Consider the following 24,720-nt stretch of genomic DNA (forward strand, 5'->3'; position numbering starts at 1 on the left):
TTGGTGCTGTAAAAGGTACCTTCAGAAAAGTGAAAAGACCCACAGAGAGAGAGGGAGAAGCAGACTCCCTGCTGAACAGGGAGCCCAACGCGAGGCTCGATCCCAGGACCCTGAGATCATGACATGAGCCAAAGGCAGATGCTTAACTGACTGAGCCACCCAGGCACCCCTCCAAAGTAAATATTTGAATGACCAGTAAAAAGGTGCTCAACATCATTCGTTTTTAGGGAAATACAAATCAAAAGCACGACGAATGCCACCTTACACTACTAAGATGGCTATAATCAAAAAGATGATACAGCAAGTATCAGCAAGGATATGGAACATTTGGAACCCTTACACGTTGCTGGTGGGAGTATAAATTGGTGCAGCCTCTGTGGAAAACAGTTTGTCAGTTCCTCAAAACCTTAAGCTTAGAGTTACCATATGACCTGGCAATGTCACTGTTAAATATGTATCCAAGAGAAGTGAAAGTGTGTGCCCACACTAAGATTCATATATGCATATTCGCAGCTTTATTCATAATAGCCACAAAGAAAACAGTCCAGATGTCCCTTAACTGATAAATGGATAAACAGATGCGGTGTATCCGTGCAATAGAGTATTATTCAGCAATAAAAAGGAAAGAAGTACTGATAATTGCTACAGCATGAATAAGCCTTGAAAATATTATGCTAAGTGAAAGATGCCGGTCACAAAAGACTGCATATTGTATGATTCTATATATATGAGATATCCAGAAAAGACACATCTGTATAGAGAGAAAGTGGAATAATGGTTGCCTAGGGTTGGGGGGTCATAGGAGGGAAATAGGAAGTGACAAGTCTTGGGTAATGGGTTTCTTTTAGGAGTGATGAAAATATTCTAAAATCGGTGATGGTGATGATTGCACGACTCTGAATGTACAAACCATGAATCGTACAGCTGAAATTGGTGAATTGTACGGTTTGTGAATTATATCTGAATAAAACTTTTTTTTAACTCCCAACCCTGAGATCAAGAGTCAGACACTTTACTGAGTGAGCCACCCAGATATCCCAAAACTTTTTTTTTAAAGAAGAGAGTGACTTATGTCAATTGCTGCAGATCGAGTGAGATATGGACTGAGAATTGACCATTGGTGGTGGCAAGTGGGAGTCCTAGTGACCTTGACAAGAACTCTTTTGGTAGAATGATGGAGTAGGTTCAAGAAAGAATGAAAGGCGAAAAATCGGAGACGCTGCATATAGACAGCCGTCCAGGGGGTTTGCTGTAACGAGAATAGAGAACTAGAGCAGCTGGAAGGGGAAGTGGAGGTTTGGGAGAGTATTGCGTTTTGTTTTGTTTTGTTTTGTTTTGTTTTGTTTTGTTTTAAGATAAGAGATGTACTTTGTATGCTGATGGAAATGATTCAGTGAGGGAAATGGATGTTTCAGAAGAGAGGCGAGAATTGCTGGGGAGTATTCAGGTCAAGAGGGGTTGGTCTGACGGACCGTTCATCCATACGTATTAGAGGGAAGGCAGAGTATATGGGTACACTTGCAAGTAGATACGGTAGAAGCTTGTGGAAATTCTCATCTGGCTGCTTTTGTCTTGTTTTATTGTACTTTATGAATTAAGAAGCCATGAGTGAGAAGATGTGGCAGGGGCTGGAGGTTTGAGAAAAGAAGAGGTATGGCAGAGTCCCCTGACAGAGTGGGACAATGAGTGGAGATGAAACTGCTGGGGAATTGTCCGGTAGCACCAAAGATCCACGTGAGGTCAGTGCGAACGGCTTCACGAGGGGGAGACCAGTTCACACGGTCTTGTCTTTTTCTCCAGCCAATTCAGCTGCATGGATACAGGTACTGAGATTTAATATGGTTGGGGGTTTTGCCAAGGGAGTACAGATACATAATCCCTGCGTTTCTGAAGTTTAAAAAGTTCTGAAAACTCATAGTTTTTTGTTTTGTTTTGGTAAGTTTGGCAAATTTTTGTGGTGGCAACATCTGATCTGAAAGGTCACGAAGCTATTATAAACCTATAAGCCTTTATTTCTCCCACCTAGTGGAGATGATTCATATATTTTGCTGCAGAAATATTCATGTGTTAGACTTTAGTGTGCTGTCCCAGACTCTGCTGGGGCATTTGTGTTTTATACACTGTCTTATTCTCCTAAAATCCTAAAAATTCTGAATTCCAAGGCCCATCAGTCCCCAAGGGATCACGAATCTGTTTGACAAAAGGATATTATATCATGCAAGGGAGTTGAGAGTGTGTGCCAGGAGTGACTATCCTGATGGACTGTGGAGTCCTTTCCATCTGAGGAAGGAGGGGAGTGAGCACGTGAGGAGAAGAGGCAAGGTGCTGCAAAGGTGTGGGGATCAATGGGTTATTGATCCTGGTGGGGCCGAAGAATTATTGGAGTCTGAATGCTAGAAGGAGAATGTTGGAAACACAGGGAGAGGGTTTGTTTCAGCTGGGCTTTCATCCCTAAAGGACATCATTACCGAGCACAAGTTGGTACTACCCTTCCAGTTTCTTCTTTGTGAATCCTTTTAGTAAAATTTTCTCTAGTTCTGAATGACTTCCTCCTTATTCTTCCAATACAAAAGATATGTTGTTTGATGTCATTAAAAGAAACATTGCCCAGGAATGCCCAGAAATAGTCAGTGACTGAGCTGGGATTCCAGAGGATATATAACCCTTCTTCCCACCTTTATTAAAAATAGAAGGGAAAAAAAGATACACACCAGGACATCCATCTGGTGATCAGGGGACATAATACTGGAAATGGGGACTGTTGGAAATTCTGAATAATAGAACTCTCTGTCCATTGTTACTTTGGTATGGATTAGAAAGAATGGCTAAATGCAGTCACTTGCTTCTTGTAAAATTGTTTTTATTTGTAAGAAAAAGAAAGGAAAAGCAATTGTCAAAAAAAGAAGTTCTTTAGGATTCGAGTTGCTTAATTCTTCCCCTGTCTGCACACATCAGGGCCTAATACTGATAGTGATTTACTTACACTCCCAGTTAATAATTAGACGTGGGGAGACATTATATATCATGCCTAATGGAATATATGGGATCTGATGAGAAAGTTTTCTGTTTTGACTAATAAATTTTAACCCAGATGGCCAAGCCTAGTGAAATATTATGGCCTTTGAAATATTTTAGAACTTGTGCTGAGAAAACAGTGTTACTTTATTCAGTGAATGAATTTATCATCCCTTCCAAATCATAGCTTACTTGGCTCTCGCTCTGGAGTGGAGGCCTGATGCAGCACTGAATCAGAAAGTGGAAAAACCAATCAAATCCTTAAAGACCAAGGGCAGCGAGGCAGAGTCAGGCCGACTTTCAGTGGTAGCCTCTAGCTATACGTTTTCTTATTTTAGTAACCGAAGGTGGGTTATTTGTAACGTCAGTATTAAGATGCTTCTTGGATTTTATTCACACATCCTGACTTCTCTCCATTCTTCTCTGTGCTACTCTTCCTGTAACTATTGTACTTGCCATTGCAGAAGCTAGGTGCTCTTCATCCCTGATCACAAGATCTAGAAGAATGCTTGCTACATAACTCTTGTCATTTTAGAAATGGTATGCTGTGTGCAAGGCAGCGTGCAGAGTTCTGTGGGAGGTGAGCATTTGAGTCATACTGTACCCTGCCTTCGGGAAGCTTACAGCAGGGCAGAGGAGGTGACAGAAATATAAACAACCAGCATGCTTGGCGAGGGGATATGAAAGAACTCAGAAGAGAGCGAAGTTAAGAACAGTTAGGATTTGAGAAGCCTGCAGGGAGGAGGAGATGGCATTTGATCTGAGCCTTCAAAGGATAGATAGCACGTTAATAGAGTGAGACTGGAGACTGGCCGGAGGCGGGCTGGGGCTACCTCCCCCTAGGTGGGGCTGGGGCTATGCTACTCTCCCCCTGAATGGAGGGGATCATGCGATCAGAGGATAGTGGCCAGAGTTGCAGGTCATGGAAAGGGGATAGCAGTTATGTTCAAATGGAATAAAGGGTAAAGTAGAGGGTCTCCTTTGCTCTAATTTATCATGGTCCAGTTTGGAAAAGTCCTATAACCAATAGCATACTTCTCAAGTATCAACTTAACATTTCTGTGAATTTTCTATGCTTTTAAATTTTCTTCATTCTGCTTTTTCTTCATTTTGTATCTAATCTGTCAAAAATCAGTAGAAAGGAAAACTGAATTATTGTACTCGTTCATTGTTAGCATCTGTCTGGTGGTGATTTGGCTATGGAAAGTGTTGAATTTTTTTGCCCCAGGGGTGCCTGGGTGGCTCAGTCATTAAGGGTCTGCCTTCGGCTCAGTGATCCTGGCGTTGTGGGATCAAGCCCCGCATCAGGCTATTCCGCTGGGAGCCTGCTTCTTCCTCTCCCGCTCCCCCTGCTTGTGTTCCCTCTCTCGCTGGCTGTCTCTATCTCTGTCGAATAAATAAATAAAATCTTAAAAAAAAAAAAAAAAGAATTTTTTTGCCCCCAATGGGGTTTGGGGATTATTATTGTTATCTGATGTTGACGGTGTCTCTATTTATTGAATACTTAAATTTTGCTTAAACGCATTACTTTTATCATCTTCTAAAATACCAAATCAACTATTATGAGATAAAATTATTACTTCCTTATGGTTGAGGAAACTGAATCTCTGAAGAGGTCAAATAACTTCTCCCAGATTATACAGCTTATTAGCTGGGATTCAGAACCCAGGTCTGTCAGACTCCAAAGCCATGGTGTTAAACTGACTCATGGACAGATATTTACAGTTAAACTGAATTATGCAGCACACACATTCACATAATGAAAGCTCATATCTAGAATCATTAGATTTTAGAAGTGGGAGAGGGAAACCTGAGATTTGGAATTTGAAAAACGTATTTCATAAATAAAAGATGTTTAAGTAAAAAAACACAATATTGAAATTAATTCAGATTTTTATAATAAAGATATCAAGGGGCGCCTGGGTGGCTCAGTCGTTAAGCGTCTGCCTTCGGCTCAGGGCGTGATCCCGGCGTTCTGGGATCAAGCCCCGCATCAGGCTCCTCCACGGGGAGCCTGCTTCTTCCTCTCCCACTCCCCCTGCTTGTGTTCCCTCTCTCGCTGGCTGGCTATCTCTCTGTCAAATGAATAAATAAAAAATCTTAAAAAAAAAAAGATATCAAGACATCTTTTTTTCAATAAAAGGACCATCTCAAAGAGACTGTAGAAAGAGGATATGGATGGACAAAAGATCTGTTCCCTCTCTTCTTTTCCTGAGAAGAACCAACGTTTTCCTTTGAGAAATGAGATCCAAGAAGGAGGCTAGATCTACATCATTTTAACATTAAAAGAATGAGAAGTGATTTAAGATCTTTTAATTCATTTGGATTAATTTTTGGTTTTGTTTTAAAGATTTATTTATTTAGGGCGCCTGGGTGGCTCAGTCAGTTAAGCGTCTGCCTTCGCCTTAGGTCATGATCCCAGAGTCCTGGGATCAAGTCCTGCATCGGGCTCCCTGCTCCTCGGGGAGCCTGCTTCTCTCTGCCTCTGCTGCTCCCCGTGCTTGTGCTCTCTCCCTCTCTGTCCGTCTCTCGTGAACAAATAAATAAAATCATCTTTTTTTTTTTTTTAAAAAAAAGGAAATTCTTTTTTAAAAAAGTTATTTATTTGGGGGGTGAGTGGGGGGGAGGGTGGGGGAGGGAAGGGGAGAGAGAGTGAGAGAATCTCAAGCAGACTCCCTACTGAGTGCAGAGCCTGATGCGGGGCTTAATCCCATGATCCCGACATCATGTCTGGAGCCAAAATAAAGAGTTGGACACTCATAAAGAATATGTGGTATATATATACAATGGAATGCTACTCAGCCATCAAAAAATGAAATCTTTCCATTTGCAACAACATGGAACTGGAAGGTATTATGCTAAGCAAAATAAGGGAGTCAGAGAAAGCCAATTATATGATCTCACTGATAAGTGGAATTCAAGAAACAAAACAGAGGATCATAGGGGAAGAGAGGAAAAAATAAAACAAGATGAAACCAGAGAGGGAGACAAACCATAAGAGACTCTTAATCATAGGAAACAAGCTGAGGGTTGCTGGAGGGGAAGGAGGTGGGGGGATGGGGTAACTGGGTGATAGACATTAAGGAGGGCACGTGATGTAATGAGCACCGGGTATTCTATAAGACTGATGAATCACTGACCTCTACCTCTAAAACCAATAATACATTATATGATAATTAATTGAATTTAACTTTAAAAATGAAAAAAAAAAAAAAAAGTCGGACACTCAACCAACTGAGCCACCCAGGCATCCTGTTTTTGTTTTTTTAATTCAAGTACTCTTGGGATGGTTTTTAAAAAGGGTAATTCTTTTTTTTTTTTTTTAAGATTTTATTTATTAGAGAAAGAGAGAATGTGCACTCGTGCACAAGCAGAGGGGAGGGACAGAGGGAGAAGCAGGCTCCCCACTGAGCAGGGAGCCCAATGCAGGGCTCAATCCCAGAACTCTGGAATCATGACGTGAGCCGAAGGCAGACACTTAACTGACTGAGCCACCCAGGTTTCCCAAAAAGGGTAATTCTTGAGTTGATGCAAGGAAATGGGTCAATTCATATTTGTAATGCTGAGGTGCGTTGCACAAAGAAAGCTAGTTCTGTAGCTCTGTAAGAAATAAACTTTCATGGACATATTCATTCATATCTTCAAGGATTTTGGTTTTATTTTCCTAATTCATGCAGGTTGACTATTATTAATGAATCAATGAGTAAGTCAAGAACAATATAATAAATGAAGGAGGAAACAAAGGGTAGTTCTCACCCACTTAAAACAAACCACCGACTTCTCTGGGCCCTACTAAGACATGTGGGAAAGAGAGTATTGTTTGGGGAGGAGATTTGCGGATAATGGTAATGACATCAGTTGCTTAGGTAGATTGTGGACTCTGGATTAGAGGAGAGGGTAGGCATTAATCAAGTAATCCGTTAACAACAAGTAAATTAAGTACAACAAAAGCAGAGTAGTGTGTGTATGTGTGTAGGGTGCAGTTAAGAAATGTTTCCCTAAAGAAGAGTGATTAAACCGAGACTACCGAATGAGTAACAAGGAAGTGGGGCACATGCAGGTAAATGGTTAGGGAAGCATGCCCCCGGCATTGCCCGTGCAGGAAGGGCTCTGTGATGGGAGTGGGCCTGGGATCATTTCAGGTACAGAAAGAAGACTGTTGAGACTGGAGCACAGAGATGGAGGGTTAGTCTGGAGAGGGTGGATAAGGGACCAGACTGTTGAGCCTTGAGGCTGTAATAAGAATTTTATCCTCTGGTGTACCTGCATTTTAAAAATATTACTCTGACCGGGGCACCTGGGAGGCTCAGTCAGCTAAGCACCTGACTCTTGATTTCTCAGGTTATGATCTCAGGATTGTGAGATCGAGCTCTGCACCGGGTGTAGAGCCGACTTAAGATTTTCACTCTCTCCCTCTGCCCCCCCCCCCCCAACTTGTGTGCGCACATGCGCGCTCGCTCTCAAAAAAAATTACAATTAGGAGAGCAAAATGGAGGAGGGGCAAGAGTAAATATAGGGAAATTATACTAACTCAGGTGAGACCGTGTCTGTTTTATTTTTCATTGTTTCCCAGCATATTTAATACATATTTATGGAATGAACGAAAATGATAATAACCTATAGTACGATACAGGCAGTGGAGGTAGATTAAAATGGACAGATTCATGAATGAGTGGGTCACATACACAGGACTTGGAGACGAATTAGATATTGAATGTAAAGGAAAAGGAATTCCAGGGATAACTCTGAGGTCATTGAAGTCTTGAGAACAGAATGAAACTCTTGGAGAAAGCACGTGGAGTGAGAAGAAAAAGCAGCTTAGAACTGAGTCTTGGGGAATGTTAGCAGGTAATGTTTGGGCAGAGAAGATGGCTGAATGTGGAATAAAACCAGGGAGATGCCTCAGATGCCAAGAAAGAATGTTTTAGGAAGGTGAGAATGTCCAGTGCTTCTGCTTCAAGAAGTCTAGTAGGATGAGTCATGACACATGTCCATTATACATGGAGATCTTGAGACCTTGGCATGAGTTGTTTCAGTAGAACAATGGAGGCAAAAATTTTCGCTCTTGCAGAGTTGGTTGAGGAGTGAATAGGCAATGTGGAAAGAAAACAGAGAAAAAAGTTACCTATGGGGAGTGGGTTACTTTATGGCAATTTTATACTGTAGGCATTTACAGTAACTCCTTCCCAGCTATTTGAAATTATAGTATATGTAGATTTATTTTTTTTTTACATACTTTAAATATAGTAGATAAAAATTGAAAGTAACTCCTTTGGGGGTTAATTTGAAAGACTGGAGAGCTGAGAACAAAAAAATGTGGTAAAGCAGGAAGCAGAGCAGAAACAGATATATTTTCATGAGGATTTCTTGTGGGAGCTAGAGAGGAAGCTGAAGGAAGAGTAAACCCAAGCCTTGGGATTCTGCTTTTGGTATCTCAGTGAGAGCGGGCCTGAAACACATGTAGGAAAAGTTGACTGCACTTGTTTTCCATGTGGTCTATGTATTGGGGAGGGAGTTCAAAAAATTCTGACTCAGCTAGACTAAGTAAGTTAAATAGAGGGTTGCCCCAAGCTTTTTTCCATCTCAAGCATCTGTGGCTATGAACCATGGAAGCCTGAAAGGTTAGGAATCAATAACTGTGGGTCACAAATTCAGAAAGCCAAGGAATATGTGGCCATAAAATCAAATGCTTTAAAAAGTACTTGGTGTTTTTGGCAAGAGTGCCAAAGCAGTTCAGTGGGAAAAAGAATAGTCTTTCAGCAAATGGTGCAATTGGATATGCACATGCAAGAGGATGAAGTTGGACCCCTACTTCACAGCATACACAAAAGTTAACTTAAAATGGATCATAGATCTAAATATAAGAGCTAAAGTTATAAAACCCTTAGAAGAAAACATAGAAGTAAATATTCATGACTGTGGATTATGATTTCTTAGATATAGCCCCAGAAGCACAAATGACAAAAGGAAAAATCGGACTACAAAATTCAAAACTCTTCTGCAAATGATACCATCAAGAAGGTGAAAAGACAACCCACAGAATGGGAGTTTGATAAGGGACCAGTATCTAGACTATATAAAGAACTCTTACAGCTCAATAATAAAAAGACAGCCTAATTAAAGAATGGCCAAGGCATCTGAATATAGACATTTCTCCATAGAAGATATACGAATGATCAATAAGCACAAGAGGATGCTGAACCTCGTTAGCCGTCAGGGAAATGCAGATCAGAACCACACTGAAGTGATCCTTTATACCCAGCAGGATGGCTGCAATCAAAAAGTCAGATCATAACAAGTGCTGACGAGGGTGTAGAAAAGTCAGACCTGTCCAACACCGCTGGTGGGAATGTAAGGTGGTTCACCTACTTTGGAAAACAGGCTGGCAGTTCCTCAAGATGTCAAACATTAGAGTTACTATGTGACCTAGCAATTCCACTCATAGGTATTTACCCAAGAGAAATGAAAGCACATGTCTGCACAAAAACTTGTCATGAACATCCATGCAGCATTCATAATAACTGTAGGGTGGAGACAACTCAAATATCCCTCAATTAATGAATAGGTAAAATATGGTATATCTGTACAATGGACTATCATTCAGCTATAAAAAGGAAGTACTGATAGATGCTAAAACGTGGATAAACCTTGGAACACATGTTAAATCAAATATGCTAGTCATAAAAGACCATAAATTGTATGATTGCATTTATATGAAATGTCTGGAATGGGCATATCCTAAAGACTGATTAGGGATGGCTTAGGGCTATGGGAGTATGTGGGTGGGGCTTACTGGGGATGATAGCTAATAGGTTTGGGGTTTCTTTTAGGTGGAATGAAAATGTTCTAAGATTAAATGTGGTGGTGATTGTACAACTCTGTGAATTTACCAAAGTACACTGAATTAATACATTTTGCGTGGGTGAATCATACAGTAAGTGAATTATAGCTCAGTAAAGTTGTTAACAGTTCCTTGGTGTTAGCAGCAGCAAATCGAAGTCAGTGTTATCGGTATTATTTCTGGTGTGTTGCCATGTTTTGTTTTTGGGAGCAGAAAAATATTCATAAGGGCTTTAATCAATATATCCTAGATCCTTCTGTCTTTTTCCTCTGTGGGAATTACAAAATTTCTCAGTGTGAATTTGCAGACTGGCAGGATTTTCAGAACACCTGTAGTGCCCTCCCCCTTACCACAGGGGATATGATCCAAAACTCCCAGTGGATCACCGAAACCATGGTTAGTACCAAACCCTAAATACGCTGTTTTTTCCTGCACATATGTACTGTGATAAAAGTTTAATTGATGAGTTAGGCGCAGTAAGAGAATAGTAACAATAGCTAACAATGAAATAGAACAATTGTAGCAGTATACTGTAATAAAAATGTGAATGTGGTCTCTATCTTATTATACTGTACTCCCCCTTCTTGTGATGATGTGACATGATAAGATGCCTACGTGATGAGACGTAGTGAGGGGAATGGCGCAGGCATGCGACAGTAGCATCAGGCTCCCGTGGACCTTCTGATGACCCATCAGGAGGCGGCTCATCTGCTTCTGCACCCCAGTTGGTGGCGGGTAACTAGAAGCAGGGATAAGGTGGGGACTACTGTATACTCTGGACATTGCCAAATAAATCCCGATAAATTCTTCTTGGGTCATGCATTATCTAAGAAATGGTAAAGTATTATGTTGCTGAGAAGTTTTGGAGGGCAAAAACTTCCAATACTTTATTTAGGTTTTAAATAGTATGTTTATACTACTGTTGATTTATCGGTTTCAGTCATTTATCAAATCATCTTGAGTTCCCTTGTGGCAGTGAGCTGCTAGCCCTTCTGTACTTTCTGCCTCCACACTTCTCTTCTCCGTTCTCTTCGTGTACTTATTGTCACAGTTTTGTGAAAAGTCCATGTTTACAATGTAATACCCAAGTAAATGTACTGTGATTATATTTCCTTGCACACTTGTTTTTTCCAAGAGCTAATAACGCCTGTTTTCAAAAGATATGCTTAGTGTTCTGTGTATCTCCTATTTCCCCCCGCACACCAAACGCCTTGAATACGTCATCGAACCTATCATACCTCCCCTCCCTCTGCCTTTTTCCCCTGGAGACCTTATTTCTAGGGCTCTCTGGACTCTGTTCCTTTCTGGAACGGTTGCTGTCTGGGCCTCTGCCATCAGTAGTCTCGGGCCCTGCCTTTGCTGCTCTCCTGAGTTAGACCTGTTTTCTGACCTCTCCCGTCTTTCTCCTTCTGCTGTATGCGCTCCTTTTAGGGAGACGCATCTTCCTGGGAAGGAGCACGTGGAAAGTAAATCACGTGTGAAGATGTCTCCTGTAAGTCTCATACTTGGTTAATCCTTTGTGTATGGAATTTGCAGTCGAAAGTCCTTCTCAGAATTTTGAAGGTATTGCCCTGCGGTGCTCTGCTACTTGCTGTTGCTATTGAAACGTCTAGTCCCGCTTAGTTTTCATTTCTGAATATGTAGGGTGACTATATAATTTCTTGCCAAAACTGGGACATTTGAGGTACTAGCCTGAAAGAATACTAGGACAACAGGCATAAACCAGGACTCTCTGGGGTAAACTGGGACATACGGTCACCTTCTTTATATGTGACCTATTTTTTCTGTAAGCATTTAGGATCTTCTCTGTACTTCCGGTGTTCCACATTTCATGCTGATGTGTCTTGGGAAAGGTCTTTTTTCATTCGTTGGACTAGATTTTTGCAGGCTCATTCCTGTCCTTCGGTTTGGGAAATTGTCATTACTGTTTCTCTGATTGTCTTGCCTTTTTAGTTGGACGCTTGACATTCTGGATTGTCCTCTAGATTTTTTTCTTCTCTTACAGATAAGCAAGCGGATGTTATCTTTTTGCCTTTTTGTTTTATAGCTGAAGGATTTTTGTTCATTTTCCAGTTCTTCTATTGAAATTTAATTTTTTTTTCTGTTTTGTGTTTAATTTCTTGTTTTACTCTTTTCTCACAGCATCCTGTTCTTATGGGAGTGTATTTTCTTTTCACTTCTCTAAGGGTGTCCATTCTTCTTTCTTTCTTTTTTTGAGTTTCTTTTGTTTTCCTCATTACTTTCCTGTGTCCCCTCTTCTCCTACCTGCTTTGGTCTGTAGGGACCTTAACTCAGATGCCAAGGGATCCTTAACTCTGCCTATTTAGTAGTAAGACATCCCCAATATCTCTGAAACCTGAGCAGAGCTTTTGGGCTCCTTTAGAATTGCACTGTGAACTAACGTCTTGTTTGGAATACTCTTCAAGTGACAGAACTTGGAGATGTTTTCTGGGGAGTGGAGGGATCAACCATGCAGTTTCTCCAAGAGCGACTCCTCTGCTCTCCTGCCTGGGGATTTTGTGTCAGGATGCTGTGTGTAGGGTAAGGAAGGAGGCAGAAGTTTCTAGGGATTGGCATAGCGCCTTTCCCTTCTCCCTCATCCCGGCCTTCTGTGCCTCACAGCCTTCTGTCTGGAGCTTCTGGGGCTCAGTTTTTCCAGAGAAGAAAACTTCTTTTCTCCCGGTGAGAGAGGGTGGGAGAGGGGGATAGTCACTTGTGAGATAGTGGAGAAGACCAGTGGCACTGGCCCCTCCCCCTTCTCCCTCTTCTGTGGTAACTGCCGCTGCCAGAGCTCCTCCTCACAGGGATTCTGTGGGCCTCATTAGTTCCACCCTCACCTTTGTTCCCTCTGGGCACTTGGGTGATAACTGCCTTTTACTCTTCCATCTCCTGACTGTCTTTGAAAAATTTATGAAAATCTGCTCTCATTAACTCTCCCTTTCTCTTCTTTCTCGTGGGTTAATACATTCGTTTTATTCCTCTCCTGTCTTTTAGAGGGTTGAGGAGGGAGAAGAGATAAACTAATGTGTTCAATCTGCCATTTTTAACTGATTCTGGCGTGCATTTTTCTAGACAAAGTATTATAAATGCTGATTAGATGCTGAGCAGTACCATCAGGGCTATTGCTCATGTATGTTGTTATGGGTTAAATAGGTTTTTGTGGGCTGACCTGGAAACCTAACATCTATGATTTTCCCCTAGAACCAGAGAAACAGTCAAGCTTTTGTGAGCTGACCCTGGAATTAAAACAGTCTAGAACAAAAATATTTCACGCATGTCTCCATTTTCCAAGTCACAAAGAAAATTACAAATATTGTGTCAGAAATCAAAAGCTCCAATAACTGTAACAGAAACCTGTATTTTAATGGAAAAGTCTATGCATAAAGTTAAGCTATAAAAATTGAACTGAGAAGCAAAATTAAATTATTCAGCCATATTCCTAAAGCTTAATTTTTCAGTAACTTTTCTGAAAGCAGTTTTACTAACTAAATTAAAACCCAGTGATTGTGTTAGCTGTGGGAAATAGCAATAGCCACGGGAACAGTCTGTTTACTTGTCTTTTCTGGCTGCTTTCTTATTCCTGCCTTGCACACAACAGGATTTTCTGCAACACCGGACTGAGTAAAGTCCACTTGGCCAGATTGACCAGTAAAAGCATCTCCCTTGTTACGAATGACTAAGAGTCGCTGTGCAGGGCACTTGAGTAGTGAAAATGCAGCCCAGAGTACGGGCAGTACAGAGTGCTCGAAAGTAAATGCCGCATCAACTTGGTGTTTGAATCGCGGGACCACTGCAAACGCAACAGACCCACGGTAGCCGTGCGGCTCCAGTCTCCAGCCTTCGGGAAGGGCATACGCATGGGGCTTTCTTGCCGAGGATCACCCTGTTGTGCTGGGGCAGCCTTCCGCGAGCACTTGTTCCCAGTGGCCATGACAGCCCCAGTCTCAAGGGATCAGAGACGATTAAGAAAATCAGAAACTGTTGTTCCAGTCTCTTCTGTGGCTGGAACAAGGTAAAGGCAATGGGTTGCAGCCCCTCTATTATTTCCCATCCCTTTTCGTATTTTCTTTCCCTTCTTTTTCTTCTGTTTTTCTTATCAGCCTCTCCCCCTTCTACCCCTCCCCCCCAGCCATGCTTCTGACAGAACATTGACTGGGAACCAGGAGCCCATTTTGGCTCAGCCTTCAGGGCAGCTGTTGACTGAGTAGCAGTGCTACACGGGTTTACTGTGTCGTATGTCTGTGTAACACTGGATTTGGATCTTGTATTTAGCTGCCAGGAGTGACTGTGATGAAGTAGGGGAGATAAACTGATAGATTGGCTGCCAGAAAGATGTTGGGAATCAATCAGATAAACAGGGTAGAGAAATAGCTTGCTGTTTTCTAGTGATAATAAACCAGTGGCCTCTGGTCCCCGCATTTTTAAACGTAATTGCTGTAGTAATAATGTCCAAAATAAGCAAATGAAAAAACATCACAGGAGGGTTTTTAATTGCGATCGAGATATCCTTTTCCCTTTTGCAATAAAGATTCATCTTATATGGAAATGAACATTTCTATAAATTTGTTTTACATCTTCCTGTGCCTCCTTACATAAACAAATGAAAATTAGAGAGTGAACTACTTTCATAGGAATTTATTCCTCCTTCGCTGTCCTCCCACAGACTTCAGCTGTTTAACTTGGTGACATATCTGTATTGCTGCCATGCCTCACCTACGAAATCATTACCTTTTTTGGTGAAGAAACAAGTTTTATTTTATTTTATTTTTTTTTAAAGATTTTATTTATTTATTCGACAGAGAGAGAGACAGCCAGCGAGAGAGGGAACACAAGCAGGGGGAGTGGGAGAGGAAGAAGCAGGCTCATAGCGGAGGAGCCTGATGTGGGACTCGATCCCGGATCGCCGGGATCACGCCCTGAGCCGAAGGCAGACGCTTAACCGCTGTGCCACCCAGGCGCCCCAAGAAACAAGTTTTAAAGTCAAACCTGTATGACTGACAGATGATGAGCAGGATTGTTTTAGTGTCTCCCCTTGGAGTTCTCGCAGAAGACTTCTGGGATTTTTAATCTCCGTGGCTATTTCCCTGCACATAGCACTTGTATGGGAGAGATGTATCCAATTTTATTATCGTAATTTAAAACTCTCCTCCTTTAACGTTTAACCTTTCTTTATTTTTAAGCAGGCTCCACGCCCAGCGTGGGGCTCAAACTCACGACCCTGAGGTCAGGAGTCACATGCTCTCCCGACTGAACCAGCCGGGCGCCCCTAATGTTTAATTTTTAAACATTACTTCTCTTCACCTAGGACTTTAAGATCCAACGCAAATTCTTAAGTCTGTGGAAAAGGTATAGCTTTACACTCCGGTCACATGCCGTGGACTGCCCAGGACTAAGAGGAGAGTAGGAGAGCAGTTTAGAGTTCCCATGGAGTTCACTGTGTGGGATGAGAGACTGGTTCTCTTTGTAGTATTTGGGGTACACACATATGACTCCTGTCAGGTTCCCTTTTAAAATTGTCATGGCCGTCATTGTGTTGGTGTCATACGTGGTTAAATCTCTTCGTAGTAAGCATGGTGGAGTACCAGCCATGGAAAACAAGAGAATGAAGTTCACACTTTTAATTATATGTAATAAAGGCTGTTGCCTGAAGAAGACCTTCCTGACTATTGGAGGTTGTAGGTCAGAAGTTAAGCATGTACTATTATCCTGTTGGTGAGAAGCTGATGCGTTTTCCTTTTTGCCATACAGCCTTTCCCACCTGACCTTTTAAAGATTCTCCATTGGTATCGATGAGGTGGACAAAACTAATCATAAAAACAATGAAGGGAATGTTGCACACTCATTGATCCATTTGAAATGAACTGCAGTACAATAAGTCTTCCAAATGGACTTCTGTTCCCAGCTATTGCTATAGCCACCTTTTTAAAGATATATAAATATGAAAGGGTTAATGGGAATTCAGTCATGCTCTTGCCACTGGGTTGTCCCTTATTGATTGTAGTTTTAGAGCTGTCACTGTGCCATTCAGAATTCCTATTGTGCCCTTTTAAAGTCACTTGGTGCTGGGAGATGATAAATAAATCAGTTGCTTTCCTTTTTCTCCTAGCTCCTTCGAGAACTCATAGAACGGAAGACCAGCTCCTTGGATCCCAATGACCAGGTGGCCATGGGAAGGTAATTTAGATATGGCTTTCTCTTCATGCAAGCAGCCTGTATGAAGTTTCTCCCTTTGAGTCCCCTTAATTCTGCCTCAAAGGCAGTGATTGGCCCTGTAATTGTAAAAGTTAAGCAACAACAACAAAAAAAAGTTAAGACAATAAGAGCTAGAATGACAAGGTGATGGAAATCCTGTTTACCCTACACCTTGCCTTAAGTGCAGTTGAATAAGAAATTATAAAGCCCTTATATGTCTTTGTTTTAGGCTTTGTTTTTCAAAGTCCTTCTTATGCTCTTTGCTCTCTAATTTGGGCTGTGATTGTATCTGTATCAGTCTCTGACCACTGGATAAAAAGCAACCACCCAAATGTGTGCTCTCAGCTGTCAGAATGTGGCACTGTGCACAACAGGTTCCTTGCTCATAGTTGAATCTGCTTTGTTCGAGTCTGCCCTAATTTAGACCTCCACCCCTTCAGTAAAAGCCTCGGCACAATTAGAAATGGAACATGGCAGCATTACCCAGATGTCAGGGTAGAATGTAAAGTAGTGAAGGAAGGCTCTTGTGTGTATGCTTCATCCTGTGGTTGGAAAATAAAAAGGGCATTTAGAGTGCTACCTAATGAATAGTGTACATTTAAACAGCCATGAGCCATAATTTGCAAAAGCATGAAAGGAAACAAAAGCTGCGAGTGCCAGAATGGGATTCTGGGCAGAGCAGCATTTTGAGAACGCAATCAAAAATTGGTGTTGATGAAATAATTTTATTTGAGTAAAATATTATTTGGGTTTTAGGATAGGATATTGTTGATATTTTGTGTATCTCTGGAATGCTATAGAGAGCTGTTCACTATAAATTTAATGTGATACAGCAAATTGCATTTAAGTGGTGATTATATTGTACATTTATCTGACTTTACAATAAAATAGATTATGGTAATTAAGATTATATTAAGATTACAGTAATTGGATTTCCCTAGATTATTTTTTTCTGATGTTGAGTTTTCGTTGTATAAATCAGGTAAGATGACTAGCTGCTGCTGTTTCTCCTTTTTTTCACATTTGTTCGTATGAGGAATTTATGAAGATTTTTCTTAACCAGTATCCTTTATTTGAAAAAGTAATTCCTTTTCATCTAAAATGACTTCGGAATATGTGAATCTTGTTTGGATCCTGATTCAAACAAACTAACTGTCAAAGTGAGATGATCCAGGAAATTTGAAGACTGACTCAGTATTTGGTAGTAAAGAATTACTGCTAACTTTTTTGTAGGTGTGACAGTCATATTGAGACCATATTGGGGGGAAAGAACCCTTAGTTCTCAGCAGCACATTCTTAAATACTACCGATGAAATGAAAATTAAGATGGCCACAAAGCTAGTGTCAGAAATGAATAATTGTAAAAAATTAGCAAACATTGGAAAGTGCCAGAAAAGGCACTTGGGTATTAACAAAGGGAAAATGGAAGAATTCTTGTATTTAAACCAAACAGCAGTTGCAATATTAGTGGAACATCCTGCACAGCTGAAACACTGAAAGCAAACCCAAACAGCTCTACTCAGTTTGCTGGCTTTTCCTGAGGACTGCGAGATTTAGTGCCCGTCACAGCACCTCTCGATACTAAGGAGCATTGTTAACCAAATTCGCTGTAGAATTTCCCAGCTGCCATTTGTTTTTTTATCATTGCACAAATCCTCTTCAATTGATTAGTTGCTTTGGCCCCAGACTCTCTTGAGGAACTTGATGTGGGTTGATGATTTCTTCTGCGGGGTTGCTAGTGAGAAAAATTCCAATTTGTCAATAGGTATAACTATTTCTGTTAGTGATGATGCATAACATTGCTTGTGAATTTCCCAGACAGTGGCTTGCGATCCAGAAGTTACGAAGCAAAATCCACAAGAAAGTAGATAGGAAAGCCAGCAAAGGAAGGAAACTCCGGTGAGTTACTTTTTAGAAAAGATTTTAACATGTTACGGCTCTTGTATTTTGGCTGTTGTGTCAATTCTCTATTTCTTTCGATGATTCTGTTTTTAAGGATCAGAGAAATAACGAAAACGGTATTTGGGCTTTTTGGGGACTCAGTTTTTCTTACTCTGAAATGGAAATACTATAGTTTCAGTTCCTTTTTGTTCTGCTATAAGGGGATGGGTTAAATTACACCTGCATTTTCCTGAAAGAGAAATAAGATAGCTGCAGTTGTCTTCGTTTTCTTAGGTTTTTGTTTGTTTGTTTTATTGTTTTTTTTTCCTAAAGTGAGAGAAAATGGGAGTGGGGAGGGAAGGGGAGAGAGAGAGAATCCTAAGCAGGCTCCACGCCCAGCCTGGAGCCTGATGCGGCCCTCGTTCTCATGACCCTGAGACCACGACCTGACCTGAAATCAAGAGTTTAATGCCAACTGACTGAGCCACCCAGGGGCCCTGAATTTTTCTTAGTGTTAAAAAGCGATGTCTATGGAACAATATGACAGTTTTACTTTGGATGCTTCTTTAGACTAGGATTATATCGGTCCATTTTCATGAGGCCATACATGTACACACTATGCTAAGAAGATACAAATGAAGGATCCCAGAGAATGTTAACTATGTGCTTAAATGAGATGAGAAATACAATTTTTTTTAAGATTTTATTTTCAAGCAAGCTCTTCACCCAACATGGGGCTCAAACTACAAACCCGAGGTCAAGAGTCACACACTCCACCCACTGAGCCAGCCAGGTGCCCAGAGAAATACAATTTTTATGAGAAAACAGATTTCTGACTATAGGAAAACCCTCAGTCTTGTGTGTGTGTACGTATGGTATACAGATAGATAATATTTTATTACATGTCTGTTACATAATATCTTCCATGTCAAAGAAACTACTTATGATTGAGGTGCACAAGAAAAAAAAATTCTTAAACTCATTGTGTTAGGACAGTTTAGACAGATAGCTAATTCCACATCCTTATTAGACTGCCTGTCATTGAATTCCCTTTAGACATGTGTGGATCTGTCTCATATTTAAGTGACTTCAGAGAAGCAGATTTCACTCCTTAATTAATTAACCTGTTTTTGTTTTTAATAAACTCACCAGGAAATATGTATTTCTGTCTAACTTTGCAGAAGTGTAAAGCAGCTTTTCACCATCTTTTTATTCAAAGTCACTTTCTTAAATCTCAGATTAAACTGTTATGATTTGTTTAACTTTTTTCACATTTGGAATTTTCAAGTCTTCATACTTCTCCAGATTTGTTTTTAGTGGGATGGTTAAGAGCATAGACTCAAGAGCCAAACTTACTCTTTAATGTTGAGATCAGATTTTTCTCCAGTACTGTGCCTTTAAAATTGCAGCTTTATGAGACTATGAATGTTCTCTAGAGGGAGGGGCCTGGAATCCTGGGAGGCTTGGGTTCACTGTCTGGCTGTATGATTTTGGTTGTCCTTTTATCTCTGTAGCTCACTTTTCTCATTTACTAAGTAGCAATAATAATCCCTGCTTTATAGATTTGATTTGAAAATTAAAGTGACGTGTAAATGTCCGGTACATAGTAAGCATTCAAAAGTGTTAATTTCCTTGGTTTCTCTTGTGTTTACCTGTTGCTATTGCTGTTGCAAATATACCATCTTCAAAAGAATTGAGAGAGGAGAATATCCCTTTTCTATATTATTGTTAGGGCAAGTAGCTATATGTGTGTGCCCCTTGAGGGCAAGAATTGTGCTCCCTTATTCTTTATGACAATTCCAACCTTTCATTAATCAGCCAGATGATGTTTTGGGGTGATTATGTCGTTAAAATTAACACGCTCACCAGGTAGGGAGAAATGGCTATAACCTTAAACATAACACGGAGTAAGAAACCTGGGTGAGTGTTGGGAAAGTGAGTACTCTTCTAGCATGGCAAATAACTTAGGAGAACATGAGTCTGTTGTTTCCCAAATCAAAATACACTATCATGGTTATTATTTATTAAGTTGAAAGGAAAAAAACAGGAGTTTGTTTTAATAGCATGTGTTTTTCTTGTATTAATTTACTAAGCTAACCTCAATCAACTGTTCCTTAGAGGTATGGTCACTGCAAATATATACACCTGGTTTTGTAGCATTTCGATAGTGATTTAGATTCACATCTGCCCATATATCCAGAGACATTTAAAGTCTTATTCTGGCAACAGGCAAGTGAGAGACAGACATTCTTTTTTTTTTTTTTTTTTTTAATTTTTTTTTTTAAATGATTTTTTATTATATTATGTTAGTCACCATACAGTACATCCCCGGTTTCCGATGTAAGGCTCGATGATTCATTAGTTGTGTATAACACCCAGTGCACCATGCAATACGTGCCCTCCTTACTACCCATCACCGGTCTATCCCATTCCCCCACCCCCCTCCCCTCTGAAGTCCTCAGTTTGTTTCTCATAGTCCATAGTCTCTCATGTTTCATTCCCCCTTCTGATTACCCCCCCTTTCTTTATCCCTTTCTTCCCCTACCGATCATCCTAGTTCTTATGTTCCATAGATGAGAGAAATCATATGATAGTTGTCTTTCTCTGCTTGACTTATTTCACTTAGCATTATCTCCTCCAGTGCTGTCCATGTTGTAGCAAATGTTGAGAACTCGTTCTTTTTTTTTTTTTTTTTTTTTAATTTATTTATTCGACAGAGATAGAGACAGCCAGCGAGAGAGGGAACACAAGCAGGGGGAGTGGGAGAGGAAGAAGCAGGCTCATAGCAGAGGAGCCTGATGTGGGGCTCGATCCCACAACGCCGGGATGACGCCCTGAGCCGAAGGCAGGCGCTTAACCGCTGTGCCACCCAGGCGCCCCTGAGAACTCGTTCTTTCTGATAGCTGAGTAATATTCCATTGTATATATGGACCACAACTTCTTAATCCAGTCATCTGTTGAAGGGCATCTCGGCTCCTTCCACAATTTAGCTATTGTGGACATTGCTGCTATGAACATTGGGGTGCATATGGCCCTTCTCTTCACTACGTCTGTATCTTTGGGGTAAATACCCAGTAGTGCAATGGCTGGGTCATAGGGTAGCTCAATTTTTAACTTTTTAAGGGACCTCCACACGGTTTTCCAGAGTGGCTGTACCAACTTGCATTCCCACCAACAATGTAGGAGGGATCCCCTTTCTCCACATCCTCTCCAACAATTGTTGTTTCTTGCCTAGAGACAGACATTCTATTTATTTTATTTATTTATTTATTTTTAAAGATTTTATTTATTTATTCGACAGAGATAGACAGCCAGCGAGAGAGGGAACACAAGCAGGGGCAGTGGGAGAGGAAGAAGCAGGCTCCTAGCAGAGAAGCCTGATGTGGGGCTCGATCCCAGAACGCCGGGATCACGCCCTGAGCCAAAGGCAGACGCTTAACGACTGAGCCACCCAGGCGCCCCAGACATTCTATTTCAATGGGGCTAAACATTACAATGTAAGACGCGGTTAATTAAAGGTAAGAAAGGAGGGGCACCTGGGTGGCTCAGTCAGTTGAGCTTCCGACTCCTGATTTTGGCTGGAGTTATGACCTTGTAGGTTGTGGGATTGGGCCCCGAGTCAGGCTCCTTGGTCAGAGGGGAGTCTGCTTGGGATTCTCCCCCTCCGCCCCTCCTCCCTGCTCACTCTCTCTCTCTCTCTCTCTCTCTCTCATAAATAAATAAATCTTTTTTTTTCCCCAATAAAAAAGGATTCCTTCTGAAGTTCTAGGAACTGTATTAGGTTCCAGGTAAGACCCATTCTGCCGTTGAGGAGTATGTCCGGGAGAAGATGGCATTGGGGTGCCTGGGTGGCTCAGTTGGTTAAGTGTTGTCTGACTCTTGGTTTTGGCTCAGGTCATGATCTCAGGGTCGTAAGATCAGACCCCCACGTTGGACTGCACACTGGGCGTGGATCTCGCTGAAGATTCTCTCTCCCTTTCCCCCTGCAACCCCCTCCCCGCTCCCCCATGTGCTCTCTTTCTCTTAAAAAAAAAAAAAAAAAGAGAGAGAGAAAAGCCAACAAGCAATAAGCAGACAGTGATGCTGTGCGGGAAGTGCTGTGCTGGAGGTCCTCCTGGTGTCGGGGTCACCTGATTGCCCTTGAGGGAGTGCAGGCTGCTCAGGAAGACTTAGACTAAGACGCCATCCACACTTCACACTGAGCGGACTAGGAGAGTCAGCCTGGCGAAAGGCCAAAGAGAATAATATTTGCCAAAACACAGACTTGAGAGTGTACGTGGCCATTTTGGGAACTGTGATTAAATTTGTTTTGGCAGAAAATTCACGTGACTATGGGGGAATGGCAGGAGATGAGGCTGTATGAGTAGGTGAGTGCTAGGTCATGGCCATGCTAAGAATTTGGGCTTTATTCTGTAGACTGTAGTGAGTCATGGAAAACAAAGGAAGACTGAGGAACTGTCGTAGAGTGAAGGAGACTAAGGAGATATCGCAGGTAGGTACAGTTTGGGTCCTAGATTGGATCCTGGAAAAAAAAAAAAGAACATGAGGTAAAAATCGGTGAAATTTGAGAGCTGTGTAATTTGGATAGTAGTATTGTGCCAGAGTTGATTTCCTGATTTTGATAATTGCATTATGTTTACATAAATTGTTAGCTCTAGAGGAAGCTGGGCAAGGGTATGCATGAACTCTCTCTCCTATATGTGCAGTCATTCTACAAGTCTAAAATTACTACAAATTAATTATTGAATTAAAAAGTTTGGGGCTGGGTTGCCTGGGTGGCTTAGTCGGTTGAGTGTCTGACTCTTGATTTTGGCTCAGGTCCTGGTGTCGGGGTTGTGAGATGGAGCCCCATGTAGGTTGTGCACTGGGCGTGGAGCCTGCCTGGGGTTCTCTCTCTCTCCCCCTCCCCATCATGTCCCCCACCAAAATAAGTTTAGGGCTCCACACTGGGCTTGGAGCCTACTTGAAAAAAAAAAAGTTTTTAAAAAAGGTCCTATGTTTTGCATTGTTTTGCAGTTTTGTCATCCATATTCACCAGGCTTTCCTGCGACCAGGAATATGAGGGATGTGGTCAGAATCAGAGAATGATCTTTATTAATAGCAACAGTGATAGCATTTATTAAACTCTGCTAAGCAGTGTACATACCACAGACTCTGGAGCTTACCTGTCCAGGTTTGAACCTTACTCTTCTATTTACCCGCCTGGAGACCTTGGGCAAGTTAGTTTACATCCGTGCTTCAGTTTCCTCACCTGTGAAACGCGTATATTCATAAAAGTCACATCTCGGAGGGTTGGTATCAGATTAGATGCACTAATTCCTGTAAAGTGCTTTGAGAAGAGAAGTAACTCACAGCCCGTACAGACCTGGGAAGTCACCAGTCAGGATTTGAGCTGACTGGTCTGATTGCGGAGCCCATGCTTTGACCTGTGGCCTGTTTTGTTTCTCTGGGCAAGACTTACTGGCCTCTGCAGGCACCAGAATGACATATTGGATACATTAGCATTCTGCCCCGAAGGGTTAAACAAGTAGCCAGGCTAGATGAAACTATTATAAATAACTTCTTTAAATGAGACCTCAAGAAGAGCTGGTAGGTATGGCAGTGGTTGTCACCGACACTGGGTTCCACTAGGAAGCAGGTTCTGCTCTTTGTTTGTGGTAGAGCTGGAGAGAGAAGATTTCCAGAAATGTCGTGGCAGAGACGAACATTAGTTAAATGATAGCAGGTTAATGGCAGCTTGTTAGTTGGATGCTAGAAAATAATTTATTTTTTTAAAAAAGGAATATTTGTTTTGGGGAAATAATTATAACGGTTGATTATCAGTATTTTTACTACTTATATTTAAGTAGTTCTGATCTTGATTTAACCAGAATTCATAATGGAAGTGAATTAAATTCGGCCTTTTAGTAACAGGATGTCTTACTGTGTTTGTCTGTTCTTCTGCAGCAAAATGACGTTTATCTTTTCTTAGTATGCTTGTTGAAAGGTGTTTTAATACTAAAACATGCATCCCTCCTCAGCAGCACTGAGATTAGATGAAATCTACTGCATTAAGTACACATTACTAAATTGTCTTCAATGTGATTACTTCTTAAAGTCTGTCTTTCGTCATGCTGTTGATAGTTATTGAATATATTGTATTAAAATGTAAAGGTATTCCGCAGATCAGCAACATCCAATAAAAATGTATATTACATATGTGATGTTAAATGTTTTAGTGGCCACATTTCAAAAGTAAGAGGAATCAGGTGGACTTAATAATATATTTCGCTTAGGGGCATCTGAAGGGCTCAGATGGTCAAGCGTCTGCCTTTGGCTCAGGTCATGATCCCAGGGTCCTGGGATCGAGCCCCGCATCAGGCACCCTGCTCAGTGGGGAGCCTGCTTCTCCCTCTACCCTTCCCCCCTGCTCTTTCACTCTCTCAAATAAATAAAGTCTTTAAAAAATATTTAACCCAATATATCAAAAATATTATTACCCAGGGGCACCTGGGTGGCTCGGTCGTTAAGTGTCTGCCTTTCGCTCAGGGCGTGATCCCGGCGTTCTGGGATCGAGCCCCACATCAGGCTCATCCTCTGGGAGCCTGCTTCTTCCTCTCCCACTCCGCCTGCTTGTATTCCCTCTCTCACTGGCTGTCTCTCTGTCAAATAATAAATAAAATCTTTAAAAAAAAATATTATTACCCAATATTTCAACAATTTATTATTTTAAAACTATTAATAGTATATTTTACATTCTTTTTTTAATCTGGAGTCTTCAAAATCTGGTGCACTTCTCATTTTGGCACATC

At 41.2% G+C, this 24,720-nt stretch overlaps 1 protein-coding gene across 3 annotated transcripts in view; it reads left to right on the forward strand.

Moving 5' to 3' along the window:
- Positions 1 to 24,720, forward strand: part of AATF (apoptosis antagonizing transcription factor) — a 133,970-nt gene that overhangs the window by 51,420 nt on the left and 57,830 nt on the right. For all 3 annotated transcript variants that reach the window (XM_087854594.1, XM_087854593.1, XM_045773642.2), the window contains 2 exons: positions 15,963 to 16,030; positions 17,867 to 17,947. In XM_087854594.1, coding sequence (XP_087710720.1) covers positions 15,963 to 16,030; positions 17,867 to 17,947 — 149 coding nt within the window. The remainder of the gene's footprint in view (positions 1 to 15,962; positions 16,031 to 17,866; positions 17,948 to 24,720) is intronic.

This window comes from Ursus americanus, chromosome 23, assembly GCF_024610735.1.
Source record: "Ursus americanus isolate L20-20 chromosome 23, mUrsAme1.1.p, whole genome shotgun sequence".
Classification (NCBI taxonomy): domain Eukaryota; kingdom Metazoa; phylum Chordata; class Mammalia; order Carnivora; family Ursidae; genus Ursus; species Ursus americanus.